Source organism: Phodopus roborovskii, unplaced genomic scaffold, assembly GCF_943737965.1.
Source record: "Phodopus roborovskii unplaced genomic scaffold, PHOROB, whole genome shotgun sequence".
Taxonomy (NCBI): Eukaryota; Metazoa; Chordata; class Mammalia; order Rodentia; family Cricetidae; genus Phodopus; species Phodopus roborovskii.
Window position 1 is genome coordinate 22,632,972 of NW_026126540.1, and position 19,107 is coordinate 22,652,078.

The 19,107-nt window shown below is 40.2% G+C and overlaps 1 protein-coding gene across 9 annotated transcripts in view; it reads left to right on the forward strand.

The window, feature by feature from the left end:
- Ash1l (ASH1 like histone lysine methyltransferase) overlaps positions 1-19,107 on the forward strand; it is a 146,711-nt gene that overhangs the window by 92,806 nt on the left and 34,798 nt on the right. For all 9 annotated transcript variants that reach the window (XR_007835411.1, XR_007835410.1, XR_007835412.1 and 6 more), the window contains exons 8-12: positions 2,973-3,046; positions 5,277-5,322; positions 5,478-5,586; positions 14,569-14,775; positions 14,948-15,094. Coding sequence is in view for 6 of the 9 variants with exons in the window: in XM_051198831.1 (XP_051054788.1) it covers positions 2,973-3,046; positions 5,277-5,322; positions 5,478-5,586; positions 14,569-14,775; positions 14,948-15,094 (583 nt within the window). In the remaining 3 variants the exon portion in view is untranslated. The remainder of the gene's footprint in view (positions 1-2,972; positions 3,047-5,276; positions 5,323-5,477; positions 5,587-14,568; positions 14,776-14,947; positions 15,095-19,107) is intronic.

Below are 19,107 nucleotides of genomic sequence, written 5' to 3' on the forward strand. Positions count from 1 at the left end.
TTGTATGGCCCTGGCTGTCCTGGAATTCATTTTGTAGACCAGGCTGGCCTCAAACTCAAAGATCTGTCTGCCTCTGCTTCCCAAATTCGGGGATTAAAGTCATGTGCTGCCACCACCCATAAAGACTTGCTATTTTTTTTTTTTTTTTTTTTGTTATCATATACGTGTTTGTGTCTGTGTGAATATATTTCATGTTCAGCAGCCAGGAAAAGCTGTCAGATCTTGTGAACCTGGAGTCACAGGCAATTGTGACCCACCCACCCTGGGTACTCAGAACCAAATTCAGGTCATCTAGGGAGGGCAGTCTTAACCACTGACTGCGCCATCTCCCCAGCTGCCTGTGTGTTCTCTTCCTCCCCTTCCCCCTCCCCTTTTAAACTGTTTTGTATGTCTGTGTGGTGTGTTTGTATATGTGAAGTGTGTTCCTGAGTCCGGTGCACATGCCCCAGTGAGCATCTAAAAGTCAGAGGAACCAGACATGGTGGCCTTAATCCTAAGGAGGTAGAGGCAGTGGATCTCTGAATTTCAGAACAGCCAGGGCTATGAAGAAAGATCCTGTCTCTAAAAACAAAACAAAATTTTAAAATCAGAGGCAGTCTTTGAGGAGCTGGTTCTTCTTCCTCCATGGATTCTGGAAACCATCACACCAGATAACATGTGTTCTTCAGTTATGTAAATTCAAGGATGTCCCCTTTCATTATCTTTCTATTGTGTTGTTTAATTTTGTGTGCTCCCTTGTAAGGAGTAAGGTTTTTCTGCCCGCTACTGGTCTTGTCCCGCTGCCGCGCCAGCCCCAATTAACACACTGAGACTCTGTATTAGATATAATTCTGTTGTCCAGGTACTAGTTTCTTATTGGCTAGCTCTGTATTAAGTATTAACCCATTTCTGCTAATCTATGTATTTCCACGTGGTCTCCTTACTGGGCAGTGGGGCCAGCGTCTGGTCTTCCCAGTCTCTCCATGCTGACTCCTGCTTACTACCCCTTCTTTCCTCCTTGTCTCCTAGTCCCTCCTATCTTCCTTTCCTATTGACCAACATTTCATTTATTGATACAAATTTAAGGTCAATTTTGTGATGTGTATATTCTCCTTTTGTTTAGGTATTGTGTTTATATAACTCACTTAAAATGTAATGTATAATTTAGTACAGATTTTAGATAGTTACCTATAATAGTCAAAACTTACAGCTAAATGAGTTAGGTTTTCTAGATATACAGAGATGTATTTGAGATAAATAGGCATTCTTCAAACCTTTCAAAGACCTACAGAATATGGCATTTAAAATGGTTTAGGGTTTTTCTTGACAGTGAGACATAAATGCTCCTGGCAACACCACCTGGGTCAGAAAGGAAGATGGACTCGTTGTGCAGTTTACTTCCAATATGGCAAGACTAGCCATTTGGACAAGATACTGCTCTGGTCTGGACTGTTTGACTTTATGCTGTATAAACTGAACATGCAGCACCCACAGAAAAGTGACTGCTGATTCAAGATGGACATTGCTACAGCGTTCCTGCTTCATGGAAGAGTCTGCCAGACAGTCTACAGGACACAGAAAAAAATTACTGACAAACTGCCAATACAAAAAGACAGTTTAAACTTTCCTATTTTACTAAAGAGTCTGCTAGACATACTATGGCCTATGGGCTAAAGATGGAAGATTACAAAACTTTCGATGACTTACCAGGCAATGAGTTGTCTCTGTCATTTCTAAAATTTATATATTAACCTTCTGGGTCTTTAAAAGAATTGAAGACAGACAGTTATAGTTTTCCTTAGGATTAAAGATAAGTTACATATAGGAATTTAGACTCACAGGATAAATGATGGAATATTTTCTTCAAATCTTGCTAAATGTTAATGGACTAAATATTGTTAACTGTGATTCTTATTTGATAACTGTTATGTGATATATTTTGCTATGTTAAGGTTAAAAACCTTTTTATTTAGACAGAAAAGAGGAGATAATGGGAGATGCCATTATGTATATATGTTTCTCATACTGGTTAATGAATTAAGCACTGTTGGCCAATAGGAAAGAAAGATAGGAGGGACTAGGAGGCAAGGAGGAAAGGGGAAGTAGTAAGGAAGGATCAAGATGGAGAGTCTGGAGAAAGCAAAATTGCCAGCCCCCACTCTCCGGTAAGACAACGTGGAAATACATAGAAATGGGTTAATACTTAAGACAGAGTTAAGAAACAAGTAACTGGCCAACAGCGTTATATCAAATACATAGTCTCTGTGTGTTATTTGGGGCTGGCGCAACGGCAGGACAAGACCAGCGGCAGGCGGAAAAACCGTACTCCTTACACTGCCTAGAAGCCAAAGGACAGTTTGTAGGAGTCCGTTCTCTCTTTGTAGCATGTGAGTTCCAGGGATTGGATTCAGGTAGTCAGTCTAGTCTTGATAGCAGGTAAACCGTCTAGGAGCCAGTCTGGATTTCCGCCCTTCCCTGAGATTTTGTTGTTGATGTTGTTAATGGGTATGACTGTTTTACCTGCATGTATGTTCATCACATGTGTACCTGGTGTCTGTAGAAGTCAGAAGAGGGCATCAGCTCCATGAAACTTGAGTGACAAATGGTTGTGATCTCTGTCCTCTGCAAGAACAAAAAGAACTTCTTACTGTTTTACTTTCATACAACTTTCAGTTGTAATTTTGCTTTATTTGTTTTCTAGAGATGACTATACATTTAAAATATATTTTGCATAGCCAGGCAGTGGTGGCACATGCCTTTAGTCCCAGTACTTGGGAGGCAGAGGCAAATAAATCTGAGTTCCAGGCCACCCTGCTCTACAGATCGAGTTCCTGGACAACCAGGGCTGTACAGAGAAACCCTCTGTACACCTCCCTCCCACACATAAAATTGTGTGTGTGTGTATTCATATATATATTGCATGTAACTATTTGCTGTCTTTGTGTGTTCTGCATATCAGAATAGTTGTTGAAATTGACTGGTTTTTATTTCAGGAAAATACCTAAGACAGAAGAGAATTGATTTCCAGCTTCCCTATGACATCCTCTGGCAGTGGAAACACAACCAGGTACAAAGGCCTCTTTTACTAGGTTTTCTTTTTAAGTGGTAAGGATTGGAGAACAGGGAGTGTAAGCTTGTCATATCTTAAAATATACTGAGACCTGTCCTTGTGTTAGAGACTAAGAAAAATGAATTTGCGTTCATAGTTAATGTGCCTTACTTGCCTTTATTCGTACTTTGTAATACAGTAAGTTTCTGTTTCAATGGGCAACCTTCTGTTCTTATTCTGAGCTTTTGTTTTTTTTGTAGCAAAGATTTTGTGCTATAAGATTTCTATTTCATTCAGGTCTCAGGAAAATGAAGATGTACTGCCAAGAACACTTAAAATATCAGGCCTTAATTCCTGGCCCTATCTTGAGAACAGCCACTAGAAGACAGAAGTAGTCATATAAATGAAATAACTTACAGCATGTTTTTCTGAGTTTAGCTAAAATGTTGTCAACAGTTAACTTTGGCAGGTGTGGTAACACACATCTTTAATCCCAGTAGTGAGGAGTCGAAAGCAAGTAGGTTTTGGTGAGTTCTAGGCTACTACACTATAACTGCATAGTAAGACATGGTTTCTAAACAAGAGTAAACTTTGAAAAACCAAAAGCAGTTCAGTCTCCTCTGCCTCCTGTTCTCTGGTGGTCTCTGTTGAATTCTTTCTTTATTTGTAGACAGGGTTTCTAAATAGCCCTGGCTGTCCTGGAACTCGCTGTGTAGACTGGGCTGTCCTCCAATTTCGTGTTCTGCCTGCCTCTGCCTCTGGTGTGCTGGGGATAAAGGTGTGCACCATCATCTGGACTCTGTTGAATTCTTAAGAGTTTGAATATGTTGGGTATTTGTGTTTGTTTTTATTAAGTTTGGTTGAAGGGGTTGCTTTTGTTTTATTTTGCTTTTGAGACAAAGTTTTTTTTGTCACCTTTTTAATTATAGAGATGGGGCTTTCCACATGGACTGAAAAAAATATTATAAAATACATCCTGACATGTTAATAAATGATGGAGTTTAGTTCAAATTGTTGTTACTTTTGCAGCACACTTTAGTTCAAACATGAGAGCTCTTTCCTCAATGTTTCAGATTACCCAGGCTGACATGTTAATAAATGATGGAGTTTAGTTCAAATTGTTGTTACTTTTGCAGCACACTTTAGTTCAAACATGAGAGCTCTTTCCTCAATGTTTCAGATTACCCAGGCTGACATGTTAATAAATGATGGAGTTTAGTTCAAATTGTTGTTACTTTTGCAGCACACTTTAGTTCAAACATGAGAGCTCTTTCCTCAATGTTTCAGATTACCCAGGCTGGCCTTGAACCTGGCCTACTACCTCCAGTCCTGCTTTCATCTCCATAGTGCTAGAATTCCAGATCAACACCAATAGCACAGTCTGTTTATTGGTTAACCACCTTAATGAAAATCTTAATATTGCTTTCCTTAGATTCCCAACCAATGAGTGTGACGGCTGAGAGGCCAGCTAATCTTTCCATTTTCATATAAGTACATAGGGTTTTGTGGTTTTAAGGCAAGTTTGAACATGCATTATACCACAGACCTTTACTCCTACTCCCTTTCCTTTCTTTTGATAGAAACAAATAGAATCTTAAGTTATTCAAGTAAATAACTTTGAGTCTTTTCAATAGTTATCCATCAGCACACTTTAAAAAAACAAAACAAACAAACCAAAAAAAAAAAACTCTCAGCAGGCATTGGTGGTGAACTTCTCAAATCCCAGCACTCAGAAGACAGAGGCAGATGAATCTCTGTGAGTTCCAGGACAGCCAGGAATGTTTCACAGAGAAACCCTGTCTCAAAACAAACAAATAAAAAACAAAGTATGTTGTTGTAACTCAGATGCTATACAAGCCTATAATCCTAGCACTCAGAAAAGGATATAGGAGGAGAACCAAAAGTTTTACATAGAAAATTTCAGTCCATCCCAGCCTGCATAGATGCTGTCTTAAAAAGAAATATGGTAATTTTTATAATCTATTTAATGCTTATTAATTGTAATCCTCTGTCACCCTTTTTTCTGTGGGGTTAAAATCACTCTGAGATTAGTTACCATATAGCTTGTGCTCACAGTGACCCCCTGCCTCACCTTCCCAAGTGTTATGAGTATAGAGGTGACCTACTATGCCAAGTTCCCACAAATATTTCTGTATGACCACAGCACATGGATACCTTCCTGTATTAGAGATTGATGCCACACTGTCATTTGAAGCAAAATGCTATATCAATTTTTTTTTTCTTCTAGCTATACAAAAAGCCAGATGTCCCCCTGTATAAAAAAATTCGTTCAAGTGAGTAATTTAGAAGCTGGTTGTTTTGGTTTGGTTTTGGTTTTTGGTGTTTTTTTTTTTTTTTTTTTGCCTTCAAAGCATCAGTGTTCCTCCTGTCTTGACACTTGATAAATAATTCTATATGTTCAAAAACTTTTATTTGCTGTCTTCTCAAGATGTCTACGTTGATGTCAAACCACTTTCTGGTTATGAGGCTACCACCTGTAATTGTAAGAAGCCAGATGATGACACCAGGAAGGGCTGTGGGGATGACTGCCTCAATAGGTACTGTAGCTGTTTCTCTAAAGCCTAAGTTCTGAGAGAGAGAGAGAGAGAGAGAGAGAGAGAGAGAGAGAGAGAGAGAGAGAGAGAGAGAGAGAGAGAATGTGTATAACAACTCCTTTTTCCTCTAAACTAATGGACTGAATATAGTGTCAGAAAGAGTCTTGCATACCAAAATTTAAGTTCTTTTACTATTTATGAGACAAGGCATTAATTTCTTAACCACTGAGCCATCTCTCCAGCTCAAACATGGTTAATTTCTTTTCTCACCTGGCATTGGTGGCGCACACCTTTAATCTCAACCCTTGGGAAGCAGAGGCAGCCTGGTCTACAGAGCTAGTTCCAGGACAGCCTCCAAAACAATACAGAGAAACCCTGTCTCAACAAACAAACAAACAAACAAAAAAACAAATGTCACCTTCTCTGGAGGAAGTTCTCCGAATAATATGAGATGATGATATAATCTATCAATAAGCAAAGTCTTAGCCAGGTGGTGGCGGCACATACCTTTAATGCCAGCACTCAGGAGGCAGAGACAGGCAGATCTCTGTGAGTTCAAGGCCAGCCTGGTCTGCAGAGCTAGTTCTAGAACAGGCTCCAAAACTATAGAGAAACCTGTCTTGGAAAAAAAAGAAAGAAAATATTAAGCAAAGTCTTAAGTGCCTTCTTACTTTTCAACATATGGTGGGCCATAATGAGGAAAACTATGCTAATAAACTATTAACATATATGAGTATACACATGATCAGTGACCACTAATGCTAACGAAATGGTAAAAATCAGTGGTAGAAATTGGGGGGTTAACTCATTTGGAGATTCTCATTTTTAGTGGCAATTGTTTCTTCAGTTTTATCAGAACTCTGCTCCTCCTACCTAGTTTCACACGTGCTGAAATTACAAAAATTTACCACCAGCCTCAATTAGGCATAAAATGGCAATGCCTAATAGAGGAAAATGCATAAAGATAGAATTAGTTGGTTTTAGTAATGCAGATAAATTTACAGAAAATTAAGAACTTAATCTTCTGAATATCAACACTGTGGAGGCTAAGACAGAACCACACAAATTATAATCCATGCTTCTCTACAAGGTAAGTTCTGGATCAGCTGGGCTACATAGCTAGATACTGTCTCGAAAAACCAGAACCACCAATAATTTTTATCCCAGTTATCCCTAGCCAAGGTACCTGCTTCCGAAGTCTCCGGGTCAGCTGCCCTGTCAGCTGGAGGCATTGGTTTTAACATGCCAGTTGGGAATCTTTCCTGGCTTATGTTACTATACATGCACATAATATATTGTATATATAAATATAGTTTTATGTATTGATAATACCGAAGGTGCAAACCATGGGTTTTTAGAAAAGATAATTATTTACTTATTTTTCTGTCTATGTGTATATGCTGTGTGAGTTTATGAGTACCACATGCATGCAGGAACTGACAAAGATCAGAAGACAACATTTCAATCCTTGGAGTTGAGTTACAGGTGCTTATCAGCCTTCCTGTGGGTACTGGGAATTGAACTTCATCCTTGACAAGAGCAGCAAGCAAGTGCTTTTAAATTTACACTTTTATATATCAGTATAGTCTACAAGCTATCACTTTCAGGAACTTTCTGTCATCCATTAAGTTGATAGACCACAGAATTGGCCTCATTTCTTTTGGACATTGAATTTATTTTCAATTTATTTTATTTAAAATGTCACAGAGAAACCCTGTCTCAAAAAAAAAAAAAAAAAAGAAAAGAAAAGAAAAGAAAGAAAGGAAGGAAGAAAGAAAAGGAAAGAAAACAGATAAGTAATCTCTACAGCCATAAATGAACCCGGGCAGTGGTGGTGTATGCTTTTTTTTTTAACAAAGAGTTATTTATTATATATACAGCATTCTGCTTTTTAAAGATTTATTTATTTATTCTGTGTACAACATTCTGCCTACATGTATCCTCTGGAGGCCAGAATAGGGCACCAGATCCGATTGTAGATGGTTGTGAGCCACCATGTGGTTGCTGGGAATTGAACCCAGGTCCTCAGGAAGAACATTCAAAGCTCTTAACCTCTGAGCCATCTCTCCAGCCCCTTGGGGCATGCTTTTAATCCAAGCAACCAAGAGGTGGAATCAGCCTGGTCTGCACAGTGAGTTCCAGGACAGCCAGTGCTACACAGAGAAACTGTTCAGAAAACCAAACGAAACCAAAGTCACTGCTGGGGCTGTAGAGATGGTTCAGAGGTTAAGAATCTATTAACTCCAGTTCTAATCGTTTCTGGTTTCTTGGACACCAGACATGCAGTGTTCACATATGTACACGAAGGCAAAATACATATAAGATAAATAAAAATAAAACATGTTTTTGTTTTTTGAGATAGTATTTCTCAGTAGCTTTGGAGCCTGTCCTGGGACTCACTCTGTAGACTAGGCTGGCCTCGAACTCATGGAGATACTCCTGTCTCTGCCCCCTAAGTGCTGTGATTAAAGGTGTATGCCACCACCACCTGGCTTGGTAATTTTTTTTTTTAATTATGTATTTTATATCCCTGCTACAGCCTTCCCTCCATTCTCCACTCCCAGTCCTCTCCCCCTCCCACCCCCCAATCTCCTCCTTTACTGACTCCATCCAGAAAAGGGCAGGTCTCCTATGAGTATAATTAAAACATAGCATATCAAGTTGCAGTTAGATTAATCACCTCCCCGTATATTAAGACTGGGCAAGGCAACCCAGGATGAGAGGTAAGGTTCCAAAAGCCAGTAAAAGAATCAGAGACCCACTGTTCCCACTGTTAGGAGTCCCACAAGAGGATCGAGCAACACAAGTGTGACATATGTGCAAAGTACCTAAGTTTTATCTATATGCGTAGGTATTTTATCTGCATGTATGTATGTATGTATGTATGTATGCATACCAAATGCATGCCTGGTGCACTGTAGGACAGAACAGGGTGTTAATGTCCTGGAACTAGAGGCCAGGTTTTCTGCAAGTGCAGCCAGTGCTCAAAACCACTGAGCCATCTTTCCAGCCCCATAATTGTAGCTTCTTATAATCGGATTTGGTTTTTCTGTCTTACTTCCTGTTCTAAAATTTTGAGAATTTGGTTTGGTTAATTTGTTTTTCTCTACTATTCATGTTTTATTTATGTATTTGTTTGTTTGTTTATTGGCTTTTGCAGTTTTCTTTCTTTTTTTTTACGTACCATCCACAGTTCCCCCTCCCTCTGCTGGTCCTCTCTCCTTGCCTCTCCCATCCCTCATCCACTAAGAAAGGGTAAGGCCTGCTGTGGGGAGTCAACACAGTCTGGCACATCAAATTGAGACAGGACCAAGCCCCTCTCCTTTGCATCAAGGCATCTCACCATAGGGAATGGGCTACAAAAAGCCAGCTCATACACCAGGGATAGATCCTGCTCCCACTGGCAGGAGCCCCACAAACAGACCAAGCTATTCAACTGTCCCACATACAGAGGGCCTAGTTTAGTCCCATGTAGGCTCCCCAGTTGTTGGTCCAGAGTCCATGAGCTCCCATGAGCTTGGGTCAACTGTCTCTGTGGGTTTCCCATCATGATCTTGATTTCTTGCTCATGTGATCCCTCCTCCCTCTCTTCAGCTGGACTCCCAGGAGTTGAGCCAGTGCTTGGTTATGAATCTCTGCATCTGCTTCCATCAGTTACTGAATTACGGTTCTATGATGACAATTAGGGTAGTCACCAATCCGATTACAGAGGGCCAGTAAATTCACCCTCTCCTGTAGGGAGTACGGGTTTTTTCTGCCTGCCGCTTGGTCTTGTCCTGCTGCTGCGCCGGCCCCAAATAACACACAGAGACTCTGTATTTGATATAATTCTGTTGGCCAGGTTTACTAGTTTCTTATCGGCTAGCTCTGCCTTAATTATTAACCCATTTCTACGTATATCCACGTGGTCTTACCAGGGAGAGGCGGCTGGTGGTTATACCTTCTCCAGACTCTGCATCTTGATTCTCCTTACTACTATTTCCTCCTTGTCTCCTAGTCCCTCCTATGTTCCTTTACTATTGGCCAACAGTGCTTTATTCATTAACCAGTATGAGAAACATATACAGAATGACATCTCCCATCACTCTCCCATATTTCTAGGAGTCTTAGCTAGGAAAATTCTTGTGATTCCTGGGAATTTCCCTAGCATCAGGTTTCTCCCTAACCCCATAATAGCTCCTTCTTTCAAGATATCCCTTTCATTGCTCTCTCTCTCTCTCTCTCTGATCCTCCCCCTAGTTTACCATCCTGTTCCCTCATGTTCTCATCCCCCATCACCTCCTCTTTACTATCCACCCCTTTCCATACACACACATTCCTCGAGCACCACCGTCCCCAGTTTACCTAGAAGATCTCATCTATTTCCCCTTCCTAGGGCAATCCATGCATCCTTCTGAGGGTTCTCCTTGTTGCCTAGCTGCTTTGGGTCTGTGGATGGTAGCCTAGTTGTCCTTTGATTTAATCTAATATCCACTTTTGAGTGAGTACATACTGTATTTATATTTCTGGGTTACCTCACTCACCTCTAAGGACATGGAAAAGAGGGACCTAAGCCAGGAGTGGTCCTCCCTGACAAGACCTGCACTGTCCTAGCAACAAAATACAATGGGACCTAGTTGCCTTAAAATGTAACCACGAAACTGACATTTGAACATCCACCATGTTAAATACATTGGTTGCTTTGTATCATTTTTGTTGGCATAAGTATTTTATTTTTCACATTATGCTGGCTTATATTCAGAAAATAACCCTAAGATACAATGTTCTCAAATGAATGTCATGGGAGGCTGTTCACTGCAAAGAAATCCATATGATAAATGGCAAGATGAAGAATGTGATAAATACATAAAGATGTAAGAAAAGAAATCAAAGGTATTACTTAATAAATCCCTACTTAGATTTTTCAAATGGCCCATTATAAAGTCTCCATTAAAAATGGAGCTAACATATGTGACTTTGTCTTAGATTTTCATATTATTTAAAGTTGTGTAAGTATTTAGTGTATAGTAGGAATCTTTGGTCGGTGGTTTTTTGAGACAGGGTTTCTCTGTAGGCCTGGCTGTCCTGGAACTCACTTTGTAGACCAGGTGGCCTCTAACTCAGAAAATCGCCTGCCTCTGCCACCACGCCTGGGCTATAGCAGCAATCTTAAAATGTGTACAAAATTAATCCTTTTTTGTTGTTGTTATTTTAGACTGTGTTGCCCAGGCTGACATAGAACTTGGGTATCTGCCAACCTCTGCCTCCTGAGTGTTGACGTTAAGAAGATATGTGCCACTGCACCCTGCCAACAAGATCAGTGTCAGTCATCACATTGCTCAATTGTATTCATTTGCAATTGGTCCTGTAAAAGGTGTGATGCCAGACTATTCTTTATGTAAATAATGGACTTATGAGGCTGATGAGATGGCTAAGAGGGTAAAGACACTTACTGAAAATCCTGTCCACCTAAATTCCATTTCTAGACTTATATGGTGAATGAAGAAACACTAACTCCTGAAAGTGATATGGACGACCATGACTCTGTGTGTGTGTGTGTGTGTGTGTGTGTGTGTGTGTGTGTGTGTGTGTGTGCGCTCATAGGTATGTAAATAAATGTTATTATATTGGGGTTTGGGGTGGATTTCCTTTTGTTTTATTTTGTTTGATATTTTGAGACAAGGTCTCACTTTGTAAGCCCTGGCTATCATTGAACTCATTATGGAGATCAGACTGTGCTAAAACTCAGAGATTCATCTACTCCTGCCTCTGAGTGCTGTGATTAAGGGTATTCGTAACCACACCTGTCCTTAAGTGGCCTTTTTTGTTGTTGGTTTTTTTTGTTTGTTGTTTGTTTGTTTCTGTTTTTTAAGACAGGGTTTCTCAGTGTAACAGCTCTGGCTGTCCTGGAACTCACTCTGTGGACCAGGCTGGCCTTGAACTCAGAGGAATCCTTCTGCCTCTGCCTCCAAGTGCTGGGACTGAGGGTGTCCCAGCTGCCTCCTCCACCACTACCACTACTGCTTGCCTTAAGTGGACTTTTATAATTACTTCCCATCAGTGTTTTATTTTTCTTCAATTTCAAAAGTTAAGGTCTTAATATCATTTTTAAAATTTATTTTTCCTTTTCAGTTTAAAATCAGCCTTTAATCCCCACACTCGGGAGGCAGAGGCAGAGGCAGGTGGATCTCAGTGAGTTCAAGGCCAACCTGGTTTACAGAGCAAGTCCCAGGACAGGCTCCAAAGCGATACAGAGAAACCCTGTCTTGGGAGGTAGGGGGGTTTACAGACATAAAACTATGAGCTCACTTGTCTTTGAGTAGGTATTACCTAAAATATGTTTACAAATTAGTCTGTATGCTACAACAAAAGGGGCAAGGTATTATCAAAAGTGACAAGTAATTAAACAAAAAATGTAGCTTCTTCCTCCAGCAGTTACCTGTTTAAGAATTTTTATTCCTCCAATCAGGAGAAAATTTTATCCCATTTAGCACATTTCTGCTTAGAGCTGAGTATCAGGGATGATTGTATATTATATATGAAGAAAATACTCTGAAAATCCCCCTTTCTTTTTATGATCCAGTAAGTTATATTGTGGGCTGGTGAGCTAATTCACTGGGTTAATGGGCTTCCCAGAAACCACATGTTAGAAGGAGAGGACCAAATACTGCAAGCTGTCTTTTCAAACACATTCTGACGCATGTGCTCCATGTATAACAAATAAATAAGTAAATGCAGTTAAAAATGGTGATACAATGCAGTGGTAGAGGTTTTTTTGTTTCATTTTCTTTTGTGACATGATTTCATTGTGAATTCTAGACCACATAGGGAAATCATGTCTCAAAAAAAAATTAATACAAATAAGAATGAATACGCTATTTTTTAAAAACCATTAGTTTTTAAAACCTTTTCTGGAAAAAAAAGTGTATGACGAAGGCTTTCTGTTCAGTTTTTCCTTTTTAAAACTTTTTCTAGTTACTTTTATTATTTGTGTGCATGTGTGCACCAAAGAGGCCAGAAAAGGCTTTATGTCACCTAGAGCTGGAGTTACAGGTGATTGAGCAAGTTGATGGACATCATGGAATCCAAACTTAGGTTTTTAAGAAGAGCACTAAGTACTCTTAACCACAGAGTATCTCCCCAGCTTCTCCTAAGTGGGTTTCTGAGCCACACATAAAAATGTCTTATCAATGTGGTAGTTGAAAGATGGCTCAGTTAGTGAAGTATATGTTGTACAAACATGAGAACTTGCATTCAAATCCCAGTATGCACATAAATGCCAGTGTCTTGTGTTTGGAACCCTAGTGTTTAGGGGTGGGAGAGCCAGATTCCTGGAGCTTATTGACTAGCCAAATCTAGCCATTATGTCTCTCTGGTTTCAATAAGAGATCTTGTCTCAGAATATAAATTGAAGAGCAATAAAGGAAGATAGCCAATGTTAACCTCTAGTGTCCACACAGTGACATAGACTGTATAAACACATACATACAATCTTAAAAGATAAAAACATCCAGGAATTTTGAAAAGGTATGTGTTGTTGTATATCTCTAATTCCAATCTAGGAAGGTAGAGACAAGAGGATATCAAATTCATGGCTAGTCTGAATTTGAGGGCCACATACTATAAACCTCCAGCCAGCCTACACTATCTTATGAGTACTGTTGCTCTTTCAGGAGAACAGAGTTCAATTCATAGCACCTATATGGTGGTTCACAAGCATCCATAAATCCAGTTCCAAAGAATCCAGTGCCCTCTTCTGATTTCTAAATGCACAGAGCCCTCACATGGTGTGCATCCAAACATGCAGACAAAACACAAGTAACATAAAATAAAATATATACTCAAAGTCTGGGTATGTTGGTGCACACCTTTAATCCCAGCACTAAGGCAGAGGTAGGTGGAGCTCTGTGAATTCAAGGCCAGCCTGGTCTGCATAGCAACTACAAAAAGAGGTTTTTTTTTTTTTTTTTTTTTTTTTTTTTTTTTTTTTTGGTGTGTGTGTGTGTGTGTGTGTGTGTATGTAATAGTGTAATATATACATAAATATATATTTTTTTAAAGAGGATAAAAGATCAAAGTTTTTATGTCAGACTATGCTATGCAATGCTATGCTATGAAGAAAGTGCCGGTACTGTCTGGACTGCACAGTAAGACTTTGCTCAAAGCAAACACATAAAGTCAAAGGAATGGTCTGTAAATGGCCATGAACTGCTACAAAAGAAGAAGATTTCAGTATAAAGATGGAAATTAGTAACAGGGCCAGCATGATTGTTAGGTGATAAACATACTTGCTGCAAGCTAAAGACATCAGTGCAATCTTCAGGACCCACATGGTGGAAGGCAACACACACTCCCATAAGATGTCCTTTGACATTTATGCATGTGCTATGACACACCCCAATATACACAATCAATCAAATAATAAATGTTAGTTAACAATGATATTCTTCCCTTTCCTACTTTTCTTTCTGGTTTTTTTTTTTTTTTTTTTTTTTTTTTTTTTTTCCTACTCTCAGCAGTTCTTTCTCAAGGTTGTTGGGGTTTTTTTGTTTTTGTTTTTCCCAATCTATTTTCCTAGCCAGGCATGGTAGCACATGACTTTGATCTCAGCACTCAGAGTCAAAAGCAGGATCTTTGAGTTTGAGGCCAGCTTAGTCTACAGAATTTCAGAGCAGCCAGGAATACAAAGAAGAAAAACCCTGTCTTGAAAAACCCAAAAAAAGAAGAGAACAGCAACAGAAAGACTAGAGTGTCTGCAGCCATACCACCCTAAAGGCACCCAATCACTTCAAAACAAAACACTAGAGGGTTGTGAGTTTCATATAGCAGTAAAGCATTGTCTGTGACCTAACTCTAAAATTATAAAAGTCAACTTTTGAATTATATCATTGCTGTTTTGGATATTTAGCTACTTTGTTAAAATTGTTTCATGAATTAAATTTAAAGATGTAAAATGTGTACAGAAAATTTGTATTGTGTGGCTTAACTGCAGTTCTTACTTTGTAGAATGATCTTTGCCGAGTGCTCACCTAACACTTGCCCCTGCGGTGAGCAGTGCTGTAACCAGAGGATACAGAGGCATGAGTGGGTGCAGTGTCTGGAACGGTTTCGAGCAGAGGAAAAAGGTTGGGGAATTAGAACCAAAGAACCCCTGAAAGCTGGCCAGTTCATCATAGAATACCTCGGGGAAGTTGTCAGCGAACAAGAATTCAGGTAAATAATGAAATATCAATAAAAAGATGAATGTGCAAGGTGAGGATAGTGAGCTAAAGATTGAACTTCAGTGTTAATCATTAATTAGAGAGTTAGCATTGACAGCATAGTGGGGAGAATAGCTGTCTTCCAATTTAATCAGTAATTGGCTTTTGGTTATTTCTCTCTTCAGGAACAGGATGATTGAACAGTATCATAATCATAGTGACCACTACTGTTTAAACCTGGATAGTGGGATGGTGATTGACAGTTATCGAATGGGAAATGAGGCCAGATTCATCAACCACAGCTGTGACCCAAATTGTGAAATGCAGAAATGGTAAGAAAGCATGAAAAGGTGAATCAAAGAAGTGTCTAGAACGGAAGGTATTGAGGGCACCAGAGATTATCTGCCTGCTGTCATCTAGTTTACACAAAGCATGTTGGGAAGTTCCATTATACCAAGTCCTTCAGACAGAGTAAGCTTTTGCTGCTTCTTAAAATAGTACAATTGTGGTAATACTGATCCTAGTACTTACTGATGTTTAATAAGGATCAGGAGGAACAAATAGGCCAAATAGATGTTTATTCAGGGAGAAATAACTCACAACATAAACAGATGAACACCAGCAGGTTCCTGGTCCCAAGGATGCCTCCAGAAGTGATCCTGTCCCTGTGCTGCAAGCAAGAGAGCTCTCTGAGCCCCTCCTCAGCCTTAGTTCCCCCAGGTCACTTCAGGCCCTGTCTCCACCCCCAATGGGCGTGGTCTATGCCACAGGTGCTGACAATGTGAATCTCTCACTACAATTCCCCTTTTAGTCTAAAGAGAAGATTTGGGCTAGATACAAAAACTATATACAAAACAGTGAATAACTGAATGCTACATTATATGTATGTTATTTTATTCAGCCAGGTTATATTTCAAACTTATACCAGTAGATTTATCATAAGACTGAAGTATGAGATTCTTCCTCATGAATAGTCAAATCTAATTGAGAAGGAAAATAATTTTTTTTTTTTTTCTGTTCTACCTTATTTGTTGGGGCAGGTGTCTCAATCAAACTCAGAGTTTATAATACAGCTAGGGATAGTATCTGTTTTGTTGTATGTTTTCCTCCAGGGACACCTTGTCTCCACCTTCTGAGGCTAGAATTACATGTGGGCTGCCTTGCCCATTTGTTATTTATATGGGTTCTAGGGATACCCTTGCTACATGAAAGAGCTGTAACTCTTGAACCATTTCTTTAACTTTAGCCTTTCTCCTTTCAAATTAATTTGGAGTTTTCACAAGATGGAGCTTTCGACATCATATAGAGCAAAGGTTTTTCTTCAAAGTGCTAAACGCTTCACAGGCATCTCTGCTTGAGTGAGTGTGTGTGTGTGTGTGTGTGTGTGTGTGTGTGTGTGTGTGTGTGTGTAATTTTTTCATTTAAATTGAAACAAATTTGTTTTACATATCAATCCCAGTTCCTGCACCCTCCTGTTCTCCCCTGTCCCCCCCCCCACCAATCCCCATCCCATCCCCTTTCTGCTCCCCAGGGAGGGTGAGGTCTTCCATGCAGAGTCTTCAAAGTCTGTCATATCATTTGGAGCATGCCCAGCCCCTCTCCAATGTGTCTAGGCTGGGGGAATATCCCTCTTTGTGGAATGGGCTCCCAAAGGCCATTGGTATACTAGGGATAAATACTGATCCCCATAGACTGACTGCCCAGGCCTCCTAACTAACACTACATTCAGGGAATTTAGGTCGGTCCTATGCTGGTTTCCCAGATATCAGACTGGAGTCCAATGAGCTCCCCCTTGTTCAGGTCAGCAGTTTCTATGGGTTTCTCCAGCCTGGTCTTGACCCCTTTGTTCATCACACCTCCCTGTCTGTAACCAGATTCCAAGAGTTCAACTTAGTGTTTAGCTGTGGGTGTCTCCGAGAAGGAAAAGAATTTTATCAAAGAAGCTTTGAAGGGCTGGAGAGATGGTCAAGAGTGCATACTGAGTTTGATTCCTAGCACTTAAAATTCCAGCTCTGGGGAGATGCAACAACTCTGGTCTCTGCTAGCACCTGCCCTCACATGCACATACCCACACACAGACACACACATACACATAATTTTTAAAATAATAAAAAGAACCGTAGGACGAGTCTACATTCTCATCCACCAGAGAGCCAAGGCAGGGTGATCAGTGGTCTAGAGTACATACTGCTCTTGCAGAAGACCTGAGTTTACTTTTCAGCATCCATATGGGTGGTTCACAACTTCCTATAACTCCAGTTCTGGAGGATATGATTCCTCTCACCTCTCCTAACAACCCACATGGTAGCCCTCTGACCTACACACATATATATACACTATGGCATGTCCACATATCGCGGTTAAATAAGGATCAGGATAAACAAATAGGCCAAATAGATGTTTATTCAGGGAGAAATAACTTACAACCTAGACAGATGAACACCAGGAAATTCAACCCGATCCTCTCCTGTCCGAGTCATGCCAGCAAGAGAGCTTTTCCTGGCTATCTCTCCGACCTCCTTCCACAGGTCACATCCGCCCATGGCTCCACCCCCAAGTGGGCGTGGTCAGTGCCACAGAAGGACTATCTCACTACATGTCCATATGAACACACAATTAGAAGTGATATGAGGATAATATAAACAGCTTCATTTTTTTCATGAATTTTATTAAATTAAGGTGTAATTCTCATAAACAAAAATACAGGTTTTAAATGTATATTTTTACCAATATATTCATCCACAAAGTCCTCACCCCTATGAAAACAAAACGTAACAAACATTTCAGGAAGTTGGGAGACTGAGATGGAGCTCTATGATAGAGCACTTGCCTAACAAGCACAGAAGCTGAATTTTATCCCTAGCTCTGCAAAGTGACAATAAGTTGTGGCAGTGCATGCCTTCCCCAAGCAAAAGCCAGTCTGGTGTACAGTGTGCATTCCAGGCCAGCCAAGGCTACATAGCAGGACCTTATCTCAAAGAAACAAAAACAGGAAATTACCAGGCAGGATCTTATTATGTAGTCCTGGGTGGCTTAGAACGCACATATAGATAGACCAGGCTGGTCTCAGACTTAAAGCAATTCTCCTGCTCTGTATGCCAAGTGTTAGGATTACAAGTATGAGTCACAGCACCTAGCTTGCCCTTTTCTTCCCATATTCAATCTCCCCATCTTCTAAAACAAATCTTGATCTAGTTTCTGTTATAATCTGTTGTAAGGGATTTCTGGCCTCCACAAAGAATATACACAAACCCACAAAATACATACATATACTCCACATGTGCACATGCCTATAATCCCAACACTTGAGAAACTAAAGTAGGGGAGTATTGAGATTGAGGCTACCTGGGCTACATAGTGAAATTCTATTTAAAAAAAAAAAAAATACTGGGCCAGGCATTGGCGTCGCATGTCTTTAGTCCCAGCACTTGGGGGGCAGAGGCAGGTGGATCTCTGAGTTGGAGGCCAGCCTGGTCTACAGAGGGAGTTCCAGGACAGGCTCCAAAGCTACATAGAGAACCCCTGTCTCGAAAAACAAAACAAAAGAATGGCTGAAGAGATGATTCAGCTAATAGCGCTTGCAGAGGACCTGTGTTCAATTCTCAGAAACCACATATGATCACATATGGCTCTTCCTCTTCTGGCCTCCGAAGCACCAGGTATACACACAGTGCATAAACATACATACATACATACATACATACATACATACATACATACATACAAAAAGAAATAAATGGGGAGGAGGACATGGGTGTGGTGATGCATACCCTTAATCCCAGCATTCCAGAGGCAGTGGCTGTTGGAAATATTGAGAGGTCCAGGCCAACCAAAGCTGTGTAGTTAAAAAAAAAGCAGAAAAATCAAGAGGACAGTGAGGCTGGTCAGCTAGTACAGATGATTTCCACTGAACCTGATTATTGTACCAGGTCACAAAGGTCCCCAAAGAGACCAGGGAGACAGACCCACCGTTGCAGATGCACAAGGATTTTTGATTGCTCTATCCTTCGGGAGGGACCCCATCTAGCAAGCTGACACAGCAGCCTCCAGAGGGAGTGGCCTCTTGGTCTATTGCTATGTTTTTTTTAAAGGAAAAACATTGGGAGGGGAAAGAAGTGGGTGGGCTCCTGATTGGTTGACATTTGGGGAACAATCAAATTTTTTAGTCATGTTTTTGGCATGTAAAATCTGTGTACCCATTATTTTCATAGGTCGGTGATGGGAAGGAACTTTCTGTGGTTTCTATAGCTTGCAAGTGGTCTGTTGTACCAATATTTTTCAGAATTGAATTTCCTGGCGAGTACAGGGGAGTTTCTTTTGTGGTCAAACAGTCCCCAGGATCCAA